The sequence below is a fragment of the Papaver somniferum genome, chromosome 1, assembly GCF_003573695.1.
Source record: "Papaver somniferum cultivar HN1 chromosome 1, ASM357369v1, whole genome shotgun sequence".
NCBI classification, from domain to species: domain Eukaryota; kingdom Viridiplantae; phylum Streptophyta; class Magnoliopsida; order Ranunculales; family Papaveraceae; genus Papaver; species Papaver somniferum.
The window spans coordinates 160,211,506-160,233,847 of record NC_039358.1 but is presented as its reverse complement, the minus strand read 5'-3'; the positions used below and the strand labels follow the sequence as shown (position 1 = coordinate 160,233,847).

The window sequence follows — 22,342 nt, the reverse complement described above, 5'->3', positions numbered from 1 at the left end:
GAACTTTGAATTTTGAACCTTTATTAAAAAAAACTTATGCTAGGCTAAGAGGTTGGAAAGCAAAATTGCTTTCTCAAACAGGGAGAACGATTTTGATCAATTCTGTTACCTCTGATTTTCCTTCTTTTCAAATGAGTTGCATTGAATTTCCTGACCGAACTTTGGAAAAAATGGATAAATTACAGAGAAATTTCTGGTGGAATAATTCTGATAAAAAAAATCGTATTTATCCCAAATGTTGGAAATCTATCTATATACCTAAGTCACAGGGGGGTTTGGGACTTAGAAATCCAAAAAAAATTTAATGTGTCAATGCTTACTAAGTTAGCCTGAAGAGTCATTTCTAACCCTAATGCTTTGTGGGTTAAAGTGTTAAACTCAAAGTACTTTAAAAATTCAAACCCTCTCATAAAATCTGGAAGCACATCCACTTCTTGGATTTGGTCAAGTATTAGGAAATGTATGGAAATCTTAAGAGTCAATTGCATTTGGGATTTATCTGCTCATTCCAAGTTATACATTTGGACTGAAAGATGGATTCCAAATACTGAGTTTCCTATCACCCCACTGTAATTAAAGAAGAAACACCTGCAAAAATTGATGATTTAATTAATGACAATAGGCAGTGGAATGTGGATGTTTTAAATGATTATTTTGAGCCTGAAATTGTGCAGAAAATTCTTACTCTCCCTGTTCCAGATTCTGCAGTAGATGAACTTAAATGGGTTCATACTAAAGATGGTGTGCCAAGTGTTAAATCTGTTTACAGGGTTTTGACTAGAGATTTGGGTGATTCTAATTCAATATGGAGACAAATATGGAAACTCAAATGCCAACACAGAGTACAAATTTTCATTTGGAAACTGTACTCTAATGCTTTGCCTCTTAATAGCAGACTTGCTATGTTCAATCATAAAGCATCTCCAAACTGTTGCCTTTGCAATGGAAATCAGAGTGAAGATTCTTTGCATCTTTTCTTGAAATGCCCTTTTGTTCTTGCTGTGTGGTTTGCTCTTGGACTAACACCTTTGTTTGCAGGTAGAAATTTCGTCTCAATTCAGGAATGGGTAGATCGCTTATTTAATACCCAAGAGACAAAGTTGATAGAAAAAACATTTTATATTTTATGGTCTGTCTGGAAACATAGGTGCAATGTGATTTTTAAACACCATAGACCTGATCCAGTAAAGTTAGATAGAGACATTTCTTTTCATCCTTATATGGAAAAAACAAATCTATTAAATAATATAGGGTTTGCGGTTGGTAATATCTTTGACTTACAGAGCATTCTTAGAAAGAACAAAAATATTTTACTAATAGATGCTTCTTATGATTATTCCACAGGGAGATATGGATCTGCAACAATCCTCATGGATGAATATGGAGTGTGTCAACATGCCATAGCCTCATCTGGCCAAACTACAGTCCCCGAAGAAGCTGAATGCATTGTGCTCGGAGATACAATCCGTTGGGTTTTAAAGATAAGACTTACATCTGATTTTATCTTTGTTGGAGATTGCATTTCTGCAATAGAGTCACTTAAAGAGTTTAATAGCAATTTAGGATGGAGAGCAAAGAAAATAATGAGAGATTGTCAAGCCTTGTATGGCTGTTTTAAAAATTGTGTTTCATGTTTTCTTAGAAGAGACTTCATAGGAATAGTTGATACTCTTGCAAAGGGTAGTAGGGGTTATAGAGTTCTAGATTTTTCCACTTTAAACATCTCACAGATGGAAAAAAATGCTTTCTTTGAAACTCTTTGTAAAGGGCAGTGCCCTTCTCTAATTTAGTTTTATAAAAGTTTTCTTATTATCAAAAAAAAAATGTACCTAAGCCTCAATTTAGCCAGGATTTATATGTCCTTACTTTTAAAACCCAATAAATATATCCTTATACAACAATAAGTATGTCCCTATGTACCTACTTTTTAATAACCTTATTTATTTAAAATTAGATTACTTTAATACCCTCATCCATATAATATTTTTCTTTATTTCAAAATGGAACAAATTTTCTTCCTCTACCACTTCATCACCACCACTAGCACCACCACTACCATTCAACAACCACCACCTACCAACCGCCACCACCACTAATATTCCACCACCACTCCTTCACCACCCCCAGTCATCCACCACCACTAGTCCGTCGCCGCCACCACCACTAATCCGCCGCCACCGCCCCCATCGCCGCCGCGACCACCAGTAGTTCAGATACTTTTGTATCAACAACAGTAGTTGATCCAAATAAAAATAGAACCAACAGTAGAAGTTGATCCAATTTGAGGGAACAACAATGATAGTTGATCCAAAAAAAAAAGGATCAACAGTAGAAGTTGATCCATGTAAATGGAGTGAACATGGCGTGAGTCGAACACGCATCATCTGACATGAGGTCAGTCATGCTACCATTGCACCAGAAGTTCAACATTGGAAGAAATTTACATGATTTAAACTACAAGCATGATTATACTAATCCAAGGAAATGTTGTCAATAATAGGAGTTGATCGGATCAAGCAGTAGTTGATCCCATAAAAAATTGGGTCAACAACAACAATTGATCCCATAAAACATATAAACAACAACAATTGATCATCACGTGTAGCTTCATAAACAACAACAAATTCAACACCATTAAATCGAGTCATTCATCATCAACACCAGTGCATATCCAGCCATTTTTCCAGAAATCCCATAACAGCACCGCAACAAACACCACTGCAACACACAGATTCACAACACCATATGTTTATTCCCTGCAAACAATCACTACCGCATCTCCATAGTTATCTTGCAGCAAATCAAACCCAGTTACAATCCTTTTAATCACTATATGAAAAAACGAATTCCACATCAACTCAGCAGAAACTCCATGTCCTTGAATCTCCTCCCCAACCACACTGTAATATGTAGCTTCAATCCCACCTGTTGACTCACTTTTATCACTTTATGATACTGTAATATATAGCTTCAGTATTTCAGCCATCTGTACAAGCTTATCCATCTGTACAAGTTTAGAAACTCCATTAAGTGATCTCCTTCATCGATGTTTCATAAAAAACTTCATATTCAAACTCTTCTCGGATCCTGCAAACAACAGCCCTAGAAAAATTGTTTTTTTTTTCGAAATTTTATTACAAAACAAAGATTGAGACGAGATAGTTATAGATCTATGCTTTAATCATGAAAAAAGTTAGAAAATCGATATGAAATCAACGAAATTAGGTTTTCGAAACTCACGAGTGTTTTTATGGAATCTATTTTGAAACCAAAAGATTTCTAATCACTTTATCATAATGGTGGCGGACGTGACGGAGATGGTGGTGCTGGTTCTGGTGGAGATGATCGAGATAATAGTGGTGGAGGAAGCGGCAGAGATGGTGGTGATGGGAACGATTAAAATCTCCTGAGTTGTAAGAAAGAAAAAAGAACGAAAGTTAGAGAGAAGGTCAAATGAGGAATCATATAAATTATGATTTTCTTTAGAAATTTCGATTTCGCCATTAGGGATATTTTTGAAGTTTGTTAGGGATATTTATGAAGGCCCATCAGAATGAGGGACAATAATTCAATTTCCACTTTTACTTTGAAAGGAATTTTGATAAGGGAACATTATCTATATACTCCTACTACGAGGCCCATTGAAATATATCCTTACCAACTTAATTATATTCCTGGGCTTTTAGAAGCCCAATACCCGGATTATTTGATTACTAAAAAGTCCCCATATAAATTCCCAGATCTATTACGACACCTGATTAATACAACAATTTTTTTATTTTATTTTGGCACCATTTCTTTCTCTCTCTCACTTCCAGAAGCAAACCGAAAAAAACTGATTTTTTTTTTTAAATATTGATCAAATCTTCAAAAGTCAAACACACGATCGATTGAAATCAGTAGATCTACATTGTTCTTTGATTTAGAAAATCAAATCTAACTGAAAAGCAAAAAAAAAAAAAAAAAAAAAAAACGAGAAAATTAAGTTTCAGAGATGTTGTGAATCAGCAACAGAACATCGAAGGTAAAACATCGACTTTTTTTTGTTTCGATTGAGTTTAAACTCCATCTTATTTCGAAAAAAAAGTTTCGCAGTGATTTTGTTAAAATTGTTTTTGATTCATTTAGGGTGCTGAATTGGTAGTATAGTTTGTTTCTGATTCATTTAGTGTATGGATTTAGGGTGTTGAATTAGTAGTTTGATAATCTTTAGTTATTGATTCAGTTATTGAAGCATAACTGTTTCATATATGATTTTCAAATTTTCTGCCTCTTCTGTGAGTGTTTGAAGGTTAATGTGTGTTGTAATTCTACTAGTATGTCTCTGTTTTTTGGGTGGTCTTTCTTCATTGAATTGTTCATGGTTTTTGGGTGATTTTTGTTCATTGTTCAACCGTCGAATAATCGATGAACTTCTCAAATTCTAATGGTTCTACTGGAGTGTACGTCAAATATTTTTATAAACTTAGTGATTGTGAGTAAGTTTTTAGAGACAACTGTAGGAAGTAGTTATTCTGGAGTGTATCTCTGCAAACATTCTACAGGAAAAGGTATCTGACTACAGATTTGGAAAACAACATGTACTAGTTGCCATCATATTTGGAGGCGACTTATGCTAGTTGTTCCCAGTTTTGGAAGCAACTGGTACTAGTTGCCTTCATATTTGGAGACAAAACTTGTGCTAGTTGTTCCAAGTTTTGGAGGCAACTTGTGCTACTTAACTCTATATCTGTAGAAACATGGTCTAGTTGGCTCCATTTGTTTTAGCTACTTGTTTCTGTTTGATTTTTGACTTATTCAACTTGCGCTACTTGACTATATTTCTGAACAAAAATTGTGATTTTGACAAAAGTGATTCGACACTAACTATTTTTATTCTTTGAAATGAAATAGGAAAACATGAGAAGATCATCAACAAGAACAAAAGGAAAGGCACCCCAGTCTGTCGATAATGTCCATGTTGACGAAGTTGAAGCAGTAAAAGGTATGAGCAAACATAAGGCTGGTACCATCTATATAAGTCTTTAAATTCTTTCAATACAACAGTTCTGGTAAAATAGTAGAGTCTGATATTTCCTTCAATGTTAATATATTGTAAACAGTAAATACATAAGAAACATAATGTATGTTTGCAGGTAAAGAGAAAAAGCTAGAACAAGCATATAAATATGGATTATTAACTTTGTTATACATGGGTTATTATTTGTTTATAGTGTTGAAAGACAAACATTCTTTAAAAGAATTTCCTTTTTTTTTTGAACCATTCTTTAAATAAGAACCAGAAAATAGGATGCAAAAGATGGCTCTTAGTGGGCGGCGCTTATAATAGAAGCGGCAAGACAGAAGATTTCGGAGTTAAGTCCAGCCTGTCTCTCTTTAGGATTGAATTCGTAAAGATTGAGAGAGGCGTATACACAAATATTTCTCAAGATGTAGATGCTTCTCAATTTCCACGATAGCGTAGTAGTGAAGAAGAAGGTGGAAACTGGATTTGTGTTTAAGAAGAAGGTTTTTGTTCCAACAACAGATGACTTTGTTGTTTTCTTCAACGTGCAAAGAATGCTTTAAGATGCTGAATAGAAGAAGAAATTGAGTAAAGCAACTGCAGAGCACATCAAATTCTTGCACAAACATTTCCCACCAATTAAAGGAAAAAATAATACAAAGTTACAAAGCAACAAATTGATACGGTGTTGAAAGAAGCAGCTACAAATGAAAAGGAACCTAAGTTGTTTCTGATTTTCCTTGGCATGTGGTTGTGCACCGTGTTCTTTTTCAATATTGGTGGAAATTTCTTTACTCAAAGATGGTTGCCACACTTGTTATCCATGTACAGAGTGTCATGCCCAGACCACATAATATTAAAAAACCAAAAGGAAAAAATGGTCTTAGACGTGTACCTGGGTGCACACCACTTTTGTTGGTAAAAAAAATGAAAATTCTTTACAAGTTCAACAATTTAAAAATATTACTCTTGGTCTAAATGTTTTGAGCAACTTAACTAACTTTTTAATGTTTTTTGCATAATTGGTTTTTGAAGCATAACAACTACCACCCCAAGCGAGAAGGATTCGAAAACTTTAATTCGAGATCCACTAGGTGGCACCAGTTGGATTTCTGTAACAAACTTTTTTTATAGAAAAAAGATAAAGACGGCAAAATGGAGTTCTCTCAAGATTTTATTGTAAGTCAAATTTCTTATGTTACTTTAGTCTTTACTATTTAACATTTGGTAGTCTCAATAAAAAATATATGTTCAGGTAATTATGACTTCCATATCTGAAAGCAACTTTCTAAGAGTTTGCTACATAATGAAAGAAACTTGATCAAGTTGACTGCATGTGTTAAAGCAGCTTATCTAAGTTGGCTTCAGATTTGGAAGCAACTTGCCCAAGGTTGTTTCCATGTGTGAAAAGCAACTTGATCTAGTTGTCTCCAGAAGTTGAAGCAACTTGCACAAAGTTGTCTCCATATTCTGGATTGAAGTTGATTAAGTTGTATATATTCATTGCCACAGATTTTAAGAAACCTGCTGACTAATATGTAATTTTGCAGTTCATTGATTCTATATTAGAAGGACTATCAGAACATGAGAAAGGGATGACTAACTTGAAAGAATTGGAAATAGAAAAAGCATTCAACAACCAACTTTACGATAGACTTGTAGAAGAGAAGCTAAATGTCGTGTTTCTTGAAGCTGAAAACTATGCACTCAAAGAGATCTATAATACAAAACAGAATGGGTTTTTGAGCTTGGAAGGTCGGATAACATTTTGAGAGACAAACGTTGCATCCGGCCATCCCAGTCTCATCCCAGCGAAAGAAATCTGATGGTCGTCGTTTCTGTAACCCCTCTCATTATGTCAAATTTATTAATTTTTAATTATTGCATCACCTCTTAACTCAAGATATTCAAAGAAACATTAAATGAAATCATAATATATCACATGTGCATTAATTGGATATAGTGGTGGCATAATGAATCTAATGGAAATGAGATTTATTTATTTCTATTCATAATTCATAAGTGAGATATGCATACACACTATTACTTAAATGATTTTGTGTTCGTTTTTGGATAATGTGTATGAATAATTTTACAATGTATTTATAAACATTATTTTCGCTTAAAACAAAATAGAAAACTATCTTGCAAAGGAACACGATTGAAAGTACGGGAAAAAAAATTACACCAGTCAGATATCATATTAAAGCAGTGCAGTTACGACACGAGCTATCTATAAATAGTTATTAGAACTCTCTGTTAACCTCATGTCGTGCCGTTACGACACGGGTTATTTCTAGTCTATTATAAAATTAAAGGAAGAGATAAAATCTTGAGCAACTTTATCGCCGACAACTACTTCCTTAGAAGCATTTCTGCAGCTAACAAGGACAAGATAAATTTGACAGAGGCTTAAGAGTAACTCATGGATGAGGTTGACAAGAACTTGCAGGATTGAGAAGAATTGAAAAAACAACCACACAACATCTTAGGGGAGTAAAAGTATAAGGAATGAAGTGCAAGGTTTCATGCTGACAGAAACAACCAAAAGTTCTCAGCAGATGAATCTGACGAAAATGTAGGTGAAACTAAAGAAGAACATGAAAAGGAAGTAGTTGATGATAACCAATAATTATCAGCATATGTATATGGCAAAAAGGATGTAGGTGAAACTGAGGAAGAAGAGAAAGCAACAAAGGAAGTTTTTGAAGAAGTAAAGGCGCCAGAGAATGAAAAACAAAATGAAAATCAATCAATGTGGATGAGCCAATAAGAAAATGAGGAAGAAGCTGGAACAGAGAGGGGGGGGGGGGGGTGGTGTTGAGGAAGTCAAAGCGACTAAAAATTAAAAATAAAATGCAATGAGACAATGCAGATGAACGAAGAAGAAAAGAACGATGAAGAAGTTTATGTTGCTGAATCGACAACACCATTAATTGCAGTAAAGGCGTCGATTGACAGGAAAGATTCAGGCGAGGTACGTATGCCTGATAGTTTAGATGAGTTGATACATGAAGTGTACATATATGGTACAACTAGTAAATATTTCGCTAACATAGAGCAAGACAAATGCTTTAAGGAAGAAGAAGAAAATAGAAGTCCAGTTGAAGAAGCAAGGGCAAGTCCAGTTAGAGGAGTGGAATACAAGAGAAGTCCAGTGGAAAATGAGAAGGAAAATACAACTTCAGTTACGATAGATAATGACAATATGAATGAAGTTAACCACAAACTCTTATTGAATACACTTTGCCAAATGATAAGGAAGCATCTTCCAAAGGCAAATCCGATGAGTTTCCAAATTTCAATTTGCATCTTGATTCTCCGGTAGGACCAGTCCCAGCTTCTCAGACAATTGAACACCTAGGAGAAGAAAAAGATGAGGAGGGTGAGGGATCGTAAAATCAAGAGCAGGGAGTTGAAGAGGGTCTCAGCTAACTGATTGTAAGTGTTCCGAATTTGTGAGGTTTTTCATATTTGTCTATTGCAAAGAGATTCCCAAGCATTGATCTAAAGGGAGATCAAATAGGCATATCCGTTAGAGGCAGATTGGTATCAAAAGTTTTAACTTGGGTTGAAGCAAGATGTAAATGACGTCGGCTAAGCTAATCAATTGCGTAAGTCCTAGCGAGGTTCAAGAGACATAAGGAGCACGACTGCTGGAGGGTGAATTCAGTCTCGATTACATTCCAGTCCGAAGTCTGATAGTAAGCGAGTGTCTGTAGCGGCTTAATACACTTCGGTGTTCAAATATGGACAAGGTCCCTGGGTTTTTCTGCAGCTGCAGTTTTCCTCGTTAACAAAACTTCTGGTGTCTTGTGTTTTTCCCTTTCCACATTATATTATTTATCTTTATATAATAGGATTTACACAAGTAGTATGTATTCAGTCTTAGTAGGTACGTCCATATTAATTGTAATCGATTAAAACACTCGTTACTGTAGAATTCATATCTTGAGAGATAAATAACAAGTTTCATACTTGGCAGAATTCCGATTTAGTTATTTGGATACGAATAGATTGATCTTGGATATTGATATTTGAGATCGTCCAAGTACTTTTTGATTGTAATGAGATAGAGATATAAACTTTGGATACATATTATCAAAATCATTAAGTTGATCTACTTGTAATTGTATTAGGTTTTGTCCATAATGGTTGCCAAAAGAAAAAGTTGACGTGTACTTGGTACCATCTTATTTTCATCTTGAATGTAGTTCATGAAGAACCTAGGTTGTAGAGGACTCTACCAAGAAACTATGACACAAGAGTGCCTGGGATTAAAAAAAAATCATGTTGCATGAGTCCCTTTATTTATAGATTTTCATGACTCCGCTTAGTATTGAATTCAATATAAGATAGCTTGACATCCAAGCAGACACTTTCTTAGTTTAGATGATTCTTATTATAAATCCATGTAAACGTGTGATAAGTCCGCCTTGGAATTACACAAAAAAATACACTATGGTCTAAGGTTCTGGAATCGTGTACAATGATAGTTCGGAGTGGCTAAGTAGCCTTTGAACCTTCAAGCATAAGTGGTTCTTAATAACACTTAAGACTTAAACCATCATTCACAAACTCAAGAGACTTCGTGAAAAAAATTGTCTTAAAAATGTTTAAGAGAGTAGTAGCAAATCTAGACATGTTTGTAAACAGTTCGTGAACTTCTGCTTAATTCAGAATTGGGTAGGTATCCGTATCGGGTCTGCATACCAGTGAAAAGTCCGCGAACTCAGGCTCTAAGGGTACGTGTTCTGGGTATGCATACCTTGACCATTCACAATCTCAGATCCTAGGGGTACACATACCTCCTCCGATTCCCAAACTCAGATCGATAGGGTGCGCGTAATGGGTATGCATACCTGCCCTGTACGTGGAATTCAGATGTTCTGAATACCCTCTTTAAACAATTTGAAACTTTCCCAATAGCCATAGATAATAAATATTATTTCTTGGGCAATTATCCAAATGATCAACTTGAAACAAAAATAGATCATCAAAAATAAATTGTTCTTAACCAAGATTGCTAAGGATCTAAAAACATCCATTGCTTGAATCATATTTCGAGAGATTTATCAAGATAAGCTTGATCCGAAATTTCTTCTCTGCATTATTAAATCTACTAAAATCACACGACATAATCCCATAAGATAAAACAGTTATGCCGTGAGTAAATATGATGGTTCAGTCTTCACATACCTTTTTGTTGATGAAGCTCCTGCAAATGTCTTTGTTTGTTCTTTAGTCTTCAATCTTCGAGGGTTATTCTGTAATGTCTGATACTCATCTACCATAATCTAATCTTAGTATGAGATTTGATTTTAGTAGACTATAAATCAAGATATAGTTTTGTGCAACTAACATTAACAACAATCTTGCGATAGCAGAACTTGCAAGTTCGACTGAGTAGTTGTCTAATAGTTGAGCAACACAAATACCTGATCGGGGACTCATCAGAATGGATGTAAAACTTTGGTATTTAAAACACTAGTATAATCAGTAGCAGGAATGTGAATTTAGGAGGAAATTCAGTTAGGATTTAGAAAATCCCATGGACAAATAGTAAAAACCATTGTCGAAGGACTAGAGGAAGATGAAACTTTGGCTTAATATGGACAACAAGTGGTATCCTCTCTCAAGGAAGCAGAAACTTATGCTATTTGATTTATGATTGAAATTCATTTTTTTTTGTTGTTTGAAAATTTACTTTTGCTCACAGAGATGGTGATATTGTTACATACTTTTTAATTCACTTGGAAAAAGTGAATAACTTCTCCATGTTTTGGTCCAGACTCTCGACCTCCGGTGATTGCGGCCGACTTGTAAGCCTTCTGGAACCTTTGCATACAAAAGATATAAAAAGTGAGCTCATCTGTTACCTGGCTAAATTGGGGCCTATATGACTTAATTGGGGCCTATAGCTAGATGACAAAAAAGGTCACTAGAAATCACTTCACACCATCCCTTATCAAAATAATTACCAAACTACCTATTTTACCCTGATTAATTAACACTAATTAATCATATTAGGGTTTAATTTTGTTTTGGATGTGAGATTAACTAATGTTAGAGAGTTCATCAAAACATAAACATTTTGATTTTTTTTTTCTCGTAAAAGTTACACAGAATCGGTTTATGTTCATCCACTTGTAAACCGATTCTGGATTGGTGTTTAGAATTACCAGAGGACATCCAAAATCGGTTTACTTTGACATGATTTATAATCCGATTATGAAAATCGGTTTTTTCTTATGACACATATAAACCGATTGTTTCTTTTCATTACCAAATTTTCATTCATTGCATTATTATTGTAGGATGCATTTAGCAAATGCATCAAGCCTTTAAACCCCCAGGCGACCTTAGTGGACGAGTTATAGTCTCGTGAGGGTTTACATAGAGATCTACCCACAAAACCTACACTAAAACTTCTAAAGCCATCAATATTCCTCCGAAGAAGACGATACATCATCCAAGTAGTGCGGGTTATCCACCTGGATTCTATCTGCCAAGAAGTGATAGCTTGCATCGAACACAAATGGTTCCCCCTTTACCTCCAAGTAGCGTGTTTTCACGGCTTCGTGCTACAAAAACAAACTTACATTTGTTAGTGGTGTTTCATTGGAAGATAAAACAACATGGGTTACGTAAAAAAACCCACAAAATTACTCACAAATTGCGCAATGGACAAGGTGAAGGGCCGAGTGTTAAAAATCCGAGGTTGGAGAGCTAAAAAATCAAGTATCGCATTTTCGATGACAAGGTGCCTATCGTGCACTTGTTGAACACTTCTTGCGTTAGGATTCCCAAACTCTTGGCTAAATTTGTTGTGTACCCTAGACCAAAAGGTTGTGGAATCCACCCTTTCGGAGGATTGACGTCTAAGTCGTTTTTCCGCATACCTAGCTTTGGTGATTGCCAAACCTTCATTTGAATCAATGAAGTCATTCTTGTGTGTGGATGTATGAAATGAGTATTTGTGGAGTATATGGAGTGAGGGGGAGTAAAATGATCAATTTTGGGGCAAATGGGATCCAAGGGTGAGGTATCCATTTATGGAGAAAGTCCCAAACGACTATTTTTTTTGAAAAACGTGAAATAATTTGAAATAATCGGTCTTTTAGAAGGACTGTAAACCCCGATTGTGTTTGCATGACACTAGGAATCGGACTTTCTTGAGACCAATATAAACCGATTAAAGACGATTAAAACTTTCATTTTTCACCGACACCAATCGGTTTATATATTTCCATATGTGATCTGATTCTAAAACATCCAGAAAGATTGGCATGCTTAATCGGTTTATATATTTCCATATGTGATCCGATTTTATAATATCCAGAAATATTGGCCTGCACAATCGGTTTTTAAATCCATATCGAGTAAACCGATTGTTGGCATGTCAGGCTAGAATCAATTTAAACATTAAGTTCAACACAAGATCATCCAAAATAAAAACATAAACCACACCAATATCATCCAAAATACAAACATCAACCATCCCAAAGACTTAAAACAACCAGAAGTCTTATAAACTTAAAGTTTTAGAATTTAAAAGTGAAACTTAAAAACTTAAGGAGCACCAGGAGCATTTGCAGCAGCACCAGCATCAGGACCATTTGCATCAGCACCAGCATCAGGAGCATTTGCAGCAGCACCAGCATCAGGAACAGCTGCAGCACCACCACCAGCAGCATCATCATCAAGAGCAGCAACTTCTGCATCATCCATGGCCATAAATTCAACCATTTCTTCAAACATACCTTCCAATTCTTGATGGGCATTCCTACCAGCTGAAATAATCTTTCTCCTCATCCTGGCAAACGTCATGACCTCAACAAGCTCTTCAAGTGAAATCATATCAATCAATGCAAGGGCTTGTTCAAGACGGGTCTCAGCTCCGTAAGCAAACTTATATAGGCTTCTCACTGGAACTCTTTGTGGTTTCCTCATAATATCTTCCAAGGTTAACTCTCGATTGTAAAATGGTAGGTGTCCGAAGTCCATTCTACACAAAAAATAAAAAAAAAATCAAGTTAACAATCGGTTCATAAAGAATTATATGTAACCTGATTCTGAAGAAACAACCAAAATCGGATTATACATATTACATATAAACCGATTCTGGCTATGTATTTTCATATTTCATTTCTAAGCCAGAATCGGATAATGTTAATCCTAATGTAACCCGATTGCGGTGCATGCTTTTCATGGTCGGGAAAAAAATCCAGAATCGGTTTATTCGATAGGTCAATAAAAACCGATTCTGGATTGAATCAGAGTTTTGATTTGTCAAAAACAATGATTTAAAGATGTAAATCAATAAGATAAGAAGATGGGTTGATGGAGATTACCTTCTTCTTGGTTGGATTGAAGATCGTCGGATTAGAGGATGAAAAAAAATTGATTAGGGTTTTGAGAATTTGGAAAGTTTATGATAGAAATGGAAAGATTTTTTAGGTTTAGTTTTTTTGGATTTTGGATTTACTAAAAATAGAAAGATTAGAATATATATGAGTGAGATTTAGAAATTAATGTGGGGGTAAATTAATATTTTTAATAAGATTTAGATGACTAAAGTAATTTGGGGTGTGAAAAGGAAAAACCTATAGGCCTCAATTAAGTCATATAGACCCCAATTTAGCCAGATATGTTAAAGAGGTAAAACTGTTTAGATCCCACGGGATACACATTTTAATTCACTATTATATCTCGACCAGTCAACTTCCTCTCTTTGTACGTGGAACTTCATTTAATTGTACGTACCACCACCTCAGATCTCACCAATCTTTCCCTCCTTCCCATCACCCCTCAATAATGATACTTACTTGACATGACATGACATGACATGTTTTTCTTCTTCATAAAAGTGTGAACCTCTCCACTTCTTTCAACATTTTCTCTTCTCTTTTCAACTAACCTCTCTCGTATAAGTCGATCTGGAATAGTTTCATTCTTGTTTCATCGGCAGCACCAAAATCCAGGTATCTCCACAACTACATACTCTTTTCAATGTTCTAAATTTTAGCTGAAATTTCCGATCAAACCCTCTCTATTTACTGCGAAAATTGTGTAGATATATGGTTCGTTTTAGGGTTTGCTTTTTCTTTTAACAGTCGACGATATCTTAGTACGGATGAAATCCATTGTTCTTAAAACTCAACGTAATTCTAGTCAACGTTAATGTATATAAGCAATTCCACAAATCTGGAATCAGGTGGAGGAATGTGGTCTAATTTTGTGAAATCTGATGATTTCTTAGAAATTGACTACATTTGTATATATGTTTTTCTTGATATAGGATAGTTCACAAATGCCCTCATTCAACTGCTGTTAACATTCTGGAGATTCATAAGAAATGATTACTTTACTTAGTTTACCCGTACTTTTGATCTCAAGCATAACTTTTGGTGGTTGATTTAGGGACAAACTTTATATGATTTGTGCTGCTAAAATGTGGATGACAGCAAGTAAAGCAGTTGAGCAAAACATTAATATCACAAAACATTCCTTAGCACTTCTCTTTCTACGGATTTTAGCTTGAAGTTTGTAGGTATGGTTTAATTTAAGAATTATGCTGTTTTCTGAATTCCGAAACATTATCAGATCACTTGTCAATTTTTGAGCCGACATATATCCAGTGTAGCCTTTGAACTTGTTCTATTTGCCACAAGTAGAAAATAGAAGCTGGAATATGAACTTTGATGAATAACATGGCCACTAGGCCCATAAAGTTATTCATACTGTCTTATATAGACAATTTGGAATGAGTTTGGTACATGTTGATGTATGGTTTTATCAAATATGTATTTGGTTTATGTTTTATTTACCTGCAGTTTTTCTTTTTCGTGTAGTTGTATTTGCGTGCACCCTTCTGTTGTATATCTCTTTGTATTTCCTGAATTTTGTTGGTTATGCTTGGACTGTCACTTTCCTCTTTATTTGAAGCCAATTTTGGCATGCTTCACTCCATAGATCTTGAAGAGATTTCAGTACTACGTTGCAGGTTCCGCCTCCGTGGAAAAATGGATATTTGGAATAAAGTGGATATAACTACAATGGATAGGAGACAAATCACTTTGCTAGGGACTGGATCATGTGTAGTGCTTACTGTTCTCTTTACTGTAAAGCTCCTAATGCAGCATCTTTCACAGTGGAAAAACCCCAAGGAGCAGACGGCTATATTGATCATCATATCCATGGCCCCATTGTATGCCATTGTTTCATTTGTAGGTTTAGTAGATTTCCTAGGGAGCAAAACATTTTTCCTGACCTTGGAGTCTATCAAAGAATGCTACGAGGCACTTGTAAGTAGTTTCTTCTACTCGATCTTGAAAGAGTACTTAATTTCTGATACGTGTTATATTTACTCTGGATCATTTAAGTTATTGGCCTTGTTAATGGAGTGCAGGTTCTTGCGAAGTTCTTGGCTCTGATGTATAGTTACTTGAACATATCTATTAGTAAAAACATTGTACCCGATGAAGTCAAAGGAAGAGAAATTCACCATTCATTCCCGATGACTCTGTTTACGGTGCGGAACAAATTTCTCTCTTAGTTTCTAATTTTTATTTTACCCTGTGAGATAGATAACGAGATTAGTGTTCTTATCCACGCTAATGGAGAATTTCCATTTAAGTACTGATATATATATATGTACTTGCAAATGGCAGCCTCACACCGTCCGCCTCGACCATAATACACTGAAACTCCTTAAGTACTGGACATGGCAATTTGTCGTCATCCGTCCTGTTTGCTCCATTTTGATGATAGCACTACAACTTCTCCATATATATCCTAGTTGGGTCAGCTGGACTTTCACCATGATTCTGAATGTTTCTGTTTCCCTAGCTCTTTATTCCCTAGTGGCGTTTTTCCATGTCTTCACCAAAGAGTTGGCACCTCACAAGCCTCTTTCTAAGTTCTTGTGCATCAAAGGGGTTGTTTTCTTCTGCTTCTGGCAGGTAATTTCTTCTCGCCAAGTCAGTCTATAGACAAACTTAAATCTGTTAGACAGATGGTTTCTAGAATTGGATTTTGCAAAATCCACATAAGCAGCAGCCCATAACTCGAAAGCTTGGGATTTTCCAAAATTGTTTAATAGGTAAGAACAATGTTGCTTCCTAATGTGCATTATTCATGATTGAAGTTTTATTTCTTCTATTGCAGGGGATTGTGTTGAGTATGATGGTTTCAATGGGAATAATTAAATCTCATCACATATGGTTAGATGTAGAGCACATTCAAGAAGCCTATCAAAACATTTTAGTTTGTGTGGAGATGGTCTTGTTTGCGTTTATTCAGCAGTATGCATATCCTGTTGCACCTTACATTGCCACCAAGGAAAAGAAGAACAAATGATTAATAGGATCTTTGGATATATATCGACACAATATCAATAAATGTTCTGTATTTTCCATATAATAGACGGTAGTATTCTTCAGTTTTGCTTATTCTATGAGAACTTATAGCTATGCGATGGTTCGGTTATATTGCGGCTACTTCTATTGCCATTGCTATTTGTATTGGACACTACCTAGCTAAAAAATATTTGTATGGGACACTTATTCCAAGTTGCTGCTTTTTCACCCTGAAAGTCTCTTGTGAGGAAAACAAGAAGTTTGGATTAGACCTGTTTCCGGAGCCCAATGCGATACTCTAGTTAACACTTAACACTGGGATTTCGTTTTCATTGGATCCCCTCGGCACACCTTGACCTCATTTTCCAATCCGTACATCCTATATAAAATATGCGTTGGTGGTGCAAATCATGTTACACTGTTATTTTACCTGGCTTGATTGGGTATACTCAAACTAATTGGGGTATACCCAATTTTAGAGGGACTCTTTTTGAGGGTTTTTGGGGGAGTCCTAATGGGTAAGTTACAAAACTATCCTTATTCTTTAAAAATCTATTATCCTAGATCAGTTTTAATCTTTTCATTTCATCTTGTTCTTCTTCTCCTCCACAATCCTACCGGCTCCATCATCCCCACCACCACCAAAACTCGTCGATCAATTCGTTAAAATTGTCGATTCGAAAACTCCGATTAATCTTCATCAATGGATCCACCACGGCGGAGGGAAACTCGTATGAAAGAAGCTAATCGAAAACCCAATAAGTATAACCCTGGAATTGCAAGTTTGGTTGTTAAGAAAGTGAAGAAAAAAACGGTTGAAGAAGGAGAAATTGAACCCGCTCAAAACGAAGAAATGGTGCGATTAAGAAAGTAAGGGCCTACTTAAACTCACTCTAGTACTTCGATTTGATGTTTGCATGTTAAATTAGGGCAGAAAAATCGAAAATGTGAATTGGCAGTTGCGACACCGACAAGGTACTATGTTATCGACCTTGCCGGCTTTTCATAGTTAGGGTTTGGCCGGCAAGCTCTTAGGTTGAAGAACTTGCCGGCTGTTTAGTATCTGTAACTGCTACTAGCATGGCCGACAGGTTATTCAAATGTAGACCTTGCCGACGTCAGTTTTTTAATGAAGCCGGCATGTTATTATTTTTTACCATGTCGGTCCCTTGTTTTGAATATTTGGTTCCTGATGCCTAGAATTTATAAAACCGGAAAAGTATTTATATAAGACCATGCCGGTTGTTAGTTGGCTGGCAGTGTATGGGTAATGGACCTTGCCGACCTGTAATGTGAAAAATTCATGTTCTACTGTGTTCATATTTGTCATCAACCGGCAGGCTATTTTGATGATACCCTGCGGCTATACTTTAGCCGGCACGTATGTTTTAGTCGACCCTTCCGGCCATTGTTCCGTCGGATTGGTTAAACATGTCGACCCTGCCGACCTGTAATTTTTTTCTTAATTGTTCTTGTTCAGGTTGGAAAAGGTAAAGCAAAAGGCTCTGAAAGCTCTTAGTCCTCCTTCAAGACCTCCTCGTGTTGGTGAAAAACTATTGACTTTAACACATCGAGGGACATACGTTGGAATCAGGTTCAGACGGAGTCTGTTCTTGAGATGAAGGATGGTCGTCTAACCAAGAAGTTTAATCTGAAGAAGATGAGGGACACATTATGGGATACACAAACAATCTTTGATAAGGAAGGAAGGGTGAACCCGATGCGAATCAATGCTACCGCGTCAGCTTATTTTTTATACATCCTGGGCAAATGTATCTTCCCCGACAGTTCCGGAAACCAAGTCGAGGCCAGTTACTTGCAACTATTGGATCCCTTAGATAAGATGCGTGAGTATTCTTGGGGTACTGCGGTGGTCGCCTTCTTGAACAATGAGTTGACAAAATGTTCTAGGGCACTCACTAAAAAAGTTAACGGAAACACATGTCTCTTCCAGGTAATTTTATTGTCTAAATCATTTATATTTGCAAAATTCTCGTAAGATAAGATTCTTACTAAACTTTGTGTTTGCATATGTTTGGATATATTTGCACTTCCCTACCTTGTTCAAAGGCAACTCCTACATGAAAGTGGATGAGAGTGTTGCGGTTGATAATCCAAGAGCGCAAAGGTACAGTTTTAAAGGTACTCAGGATAAGGAAATGCCGCAAAATCTTATGAAACTCCGAGACACCATCGACAAATTGACTGCGGAGGAGGTGATATTTGATCCGTATCGAGATGATAAAAATCAAGGTTTAATCCAAAGGAGAAATGAAGTTGTTGCATTATACTATGGACCCTTGATGACTACGTTTGATGGGTTTTCAATGTACGATCCACATCGGCTAATGCGACAATTGGGTTACGTCCAAGAAGAACCTCATTTCGATGAAGCAAAGCCGTTCTTTACTGTGGATATGACTGATTGCAGTACTTCCCAAAAAAGTATGAACGTCGCTTACCTTCCAGCACCAACTCAAGAACATTGGAAAGATAGACGTCGCCGTAAAATCGATGTGACTCTTTTGGACGACGTGACCACCGGTCATGAAGCTACTGATAGATACATGACATGGTACTTGGTTTGGGCTCGTCCTACTGTGATTAGGAAAATGACTGCTGAAGAACTGGCTCGTAAGAAGAAGATGGAATCGAAAGACCCAGCAACAATGCTTAAGTTCTTTGTAAGTATTTTAGAGTTGCTCTTACTATTTTAAGATTGATTGCATTACCGAATCATTCTATTATTTTTTTTGTTTAATTGAAAATAGAAGGACCAGTTGAAGACCTTTGTGAGGGTGTTGTGTTGCGCGAAAGACAGAGGAGAGCCTTTGTCGATTGAAGAGCAAACCAAGCACATTGACTATGCTTGCAATGTTGATAATGAGGATGCCCATATATTGTTCAAGCAACTTTGAGGATCAAGTAAAGACGGAAGAAAAAGCTAGGAGGGAAGCACAAGCCAAGATGAAGGTTGATAAAAAGAGGAATCGTAGTGGTCGTGGTGGTGAAGGTGGCAGCAGTGGTCGTGGTGGTGAAGGTAGCAGCAGTGGTCGTGGTGGTGAAGGTAGTATTCCAAAAAGGGGTCGTGGTCGTGGTGAATGAATGCTTTCCTAGTTTATTTGTTTATGTTGTGGTGGACAAATATTTAAGTTAATGGTGTGGACAAATGTTTATTTAAGGTTTATGGGACATGTTTTCGTATTTTGGACAAAAAGTGTTGGATTTCTAGTTGTTGAATGAATGGTTTGTTTAGCCATGTAAAGTTTAAATACATATGCCGGCATGCTTCTTTTAAGTTACATTGCCGACTATCCCAGGGCCGGCAAGGTTGTGAATTGTCAGACTGCTGGCCCTAACAACGAAAATTGTGTAGTTACTAGGGTCGACAAGGTAATACGATTCCTACTGATGAGTGCCAAATATTGTATATATTTATCCCTTTTTGTTGGCATTTTAACTCATCTTTTGTGCATTAATTCTACATTTTATCCCATATTCTGTATTTTCATCGTTTTCAAGAATAAATATTTTTCTTACTTAATTTTTCATTTTTAGGTAATAAATAAAGATTGGATGAGTTGCGGAGCAAAAAGAGCAGAAAAGTGGTGAAAAGCCGGGAGAAATTACGCAAGGAAGCCGCAAAGAATGGAGCGCACGTCCAAAAAGCTGGAAATGGGCTCAAGAAGAAGAAAGTTGTTCTTAAAGAAGAAATGGGCTCAAGAAGAAGAAAGTTGTTCTTAAAGAAGAAGTGGGCTCAAGATTTCCCAAACCCATCTTCTATACCCAAAAGCCTAAAACCCAAATCCATACCCGCTTGCGTCTTCAGCCGTCAGATCAGTTCTCAGAAGCATCCGACGGTCGCTCCCTTGCTGTGCATCGAAGTTTGATATCTCCGCCTTACACTACAGCACCTAACTCCATCTTGAGCCGTCAGTTTCGTTGTATTTTTGCATCCAACGGTCGCTCACGATCTGTCTCAATTTCTCCGTTAGATCCGTTTCAGAAGTTATCATCCTACGCCTTTCATCACCGAACATCAAGGTTCGATGATCCCGCTCAACACTCAAACACCTAAGTCTATATCCCACAAACCAAACAACCCCTAGCCAGAACCTAATCGAGCTCACCCCGTCTGCAACCACCATACCCTGCCGCACCACCATCACCACCACCTTCTTCCCTGTCGTCACCAACCCTCCTGCAACAGCCACCAAACCACCACCATACCACTCTGTACAACATCACCCCATCTCCCTAGAACCTAATTGTTCCACCTAACCCCCAACTGTATCTCACTGACCTAGATTAGGGTTTGTTGGAACAACTAGGTTTAGGGCATGAGAAGCACGGAGAGGAGCAGGAGGCGAAGTACAAGCATGGGTCGAAGTGAGTGAGCAGTTATCAGAGAAATTAGGTAAAAAATTGTGTAACCCTAATTTTACTGTTTTGGGGATTTTTTGGGGAAGAACATATGGAACCCTAATTCATATTTTTGGGTATAAATAGAGGGGGTGTTGTATGTGTAGGGGTGTTCTTGGTTAGCCGAGATACCCCCTAATTGGGTTAATTTCAGTTTAATTCCAATGTCAATTTACTGTTAATTTAGGGTTAATTTTTAATTTGCAATTCCAATTAATCTTTATGTTTATCATGTCATCAATTACTGTCAACATGTTCTAGATCATCAGTTGGGGCTTAGATGAAGCCTGAAGACCTTGTTGGGTAGAAAAAAACTTAGTGAACACTCTTGTAGGTATAACTGAATTAGGATGTTAGTGTTCTTGGTGATTGAAGTCACCTGTGATTGAGTGTGCTGTAAGAAGACACTCAATGCTAGGGGTGAACTAGAGAATTTAGGGACTTAACCATCCACATTTCACTGAAATAGGGAAGTAATGAAGTTAGGGAACAAACATCACCTGTGATTGAGTGTGCCTTAAACAGACACTCAATGCTAGGGGTGATGCTAGTGAATTAAGCTAATTATCTTCCACTAATGCAGCCCTGGACCATAGGCAGGCTTGAACCTTAACCTAGGTCCATTAGGGACAAGATTTTAGTTCACAAGTAACACTGCCTAGATAGGTTAGATGGTGGAATCAAATCCCTAGTGTTCTTTAGTATTTTACCTCATCTTTGTTTAATTCTCTTTCACTGCCTTTGGTTATTTGCTCACTGTCTCTGCCCTTGGCTCACTGCCTTGGTCTTTCTCTTTGCTTCATTTTTATTGCTTCTGTAAATACCATCTTCACTGCCTGTCACTAGCTCAGACTAGCTAGAGAACTTCAATAGCTCCCTCCAAGTCCCTGTGGACAAACCTTTTCTTCCCATCACTAACTACAATTGACCCTGTGCACTTGCAGGTCAGTTTGTAGGTGTTTTCAAAACCCCACCAAGTTTTTGGCGCCGCTGCCGGGGACTTGGCTGCCGTGTTTTTGAAGTTTTTCTTGCTGTTCTTTGCATGCTCATACCTGCTGTGTAGTTCTGATAAGCATCTTAGTGTACTCATCTTGCATATTGCATCTGTAGCTGTAACTTAGTACCACCTCTAGTGCATCTGCATCATTTGCATAATCTCTTCTCCTTTGCTTCAACTGCATCATTCTGGGAACTGAACCTCTTCTCTGAGTTGCCAGGTGCTTGTGGTGCTGCTGTTGCAGCCTGTTGCTGCTGAATTGCTCCTGTTGCTGAAGCTGTTGCCCCTGCTGTTGTTGCTGTGACCTTGCTGTGAGGCTGAGAACAAACCTCTGGTGCTGATGTGCTGCTGTGAAGCCCAAATAGAGCTGAGCTGCTTCTCCTGCTGCTGCTCCTGATCCTGCTGCTGTGCCTCAGCTGTTGCTGCTGTGCAAAGGCAAGCTGCTGCTACCCCCTGCTGGTCCTGCTGTTGCTATGATCCAAAGCCCAACTGGGCTGATTCCAAGCAGCTGAAAAAGAACAAAGCCCAACTGGGCTTTGCAACTGAAATACCCAACTG

At 37.1% G+C, this 22,342-nt stretch overlaps 1 protein-coding gene across 2 annotated transcripts; it reads left to right on the top strand.

The window, feature by feature from the left end:
• The first annotated feature begins 13,840 nt into the window (after positions 1 to 13,840).
• Positions 13,841 to 16,601, top strand: LOC113305789 (transmembrane protein 184C-like). Of its 2 annotated transcripts, none has more exons than XM_026554790.1 (5): positions 13,841 to 13,989; positions 14,999 to 15,312; positions 15,417 to 15,539; positions 15,679 to 15,969; positions 16,175 to 16,578. In XM_026554790.1, the coding sequence occupies exons 2-5, from the start codon at positions 15,031 to 15,033 to the stop codon at positions 16,364 to 16,366; spliced, it is 888 nt and encodes a 295-aa protein (XP_026410575.1). In that variant the 5' UTR covers positions 13,841 to 13,989; positions 14,999 to 15,030; the 3' UTR covers positions 16,367 to 16,578. The 2 variants fall into 2 exon arrangements, with proteins under 2 accessions (XP_026410575.1, XP_026410579.1); XM_026554794.1 differs by having other exon boundaries at positions 13,844 to 13,989; positions 15,012 to 15,312; positions 16,175 to 16,601.
• Positions 16,602 to 22,342: the final 5,741 nt, after the last annotated feature.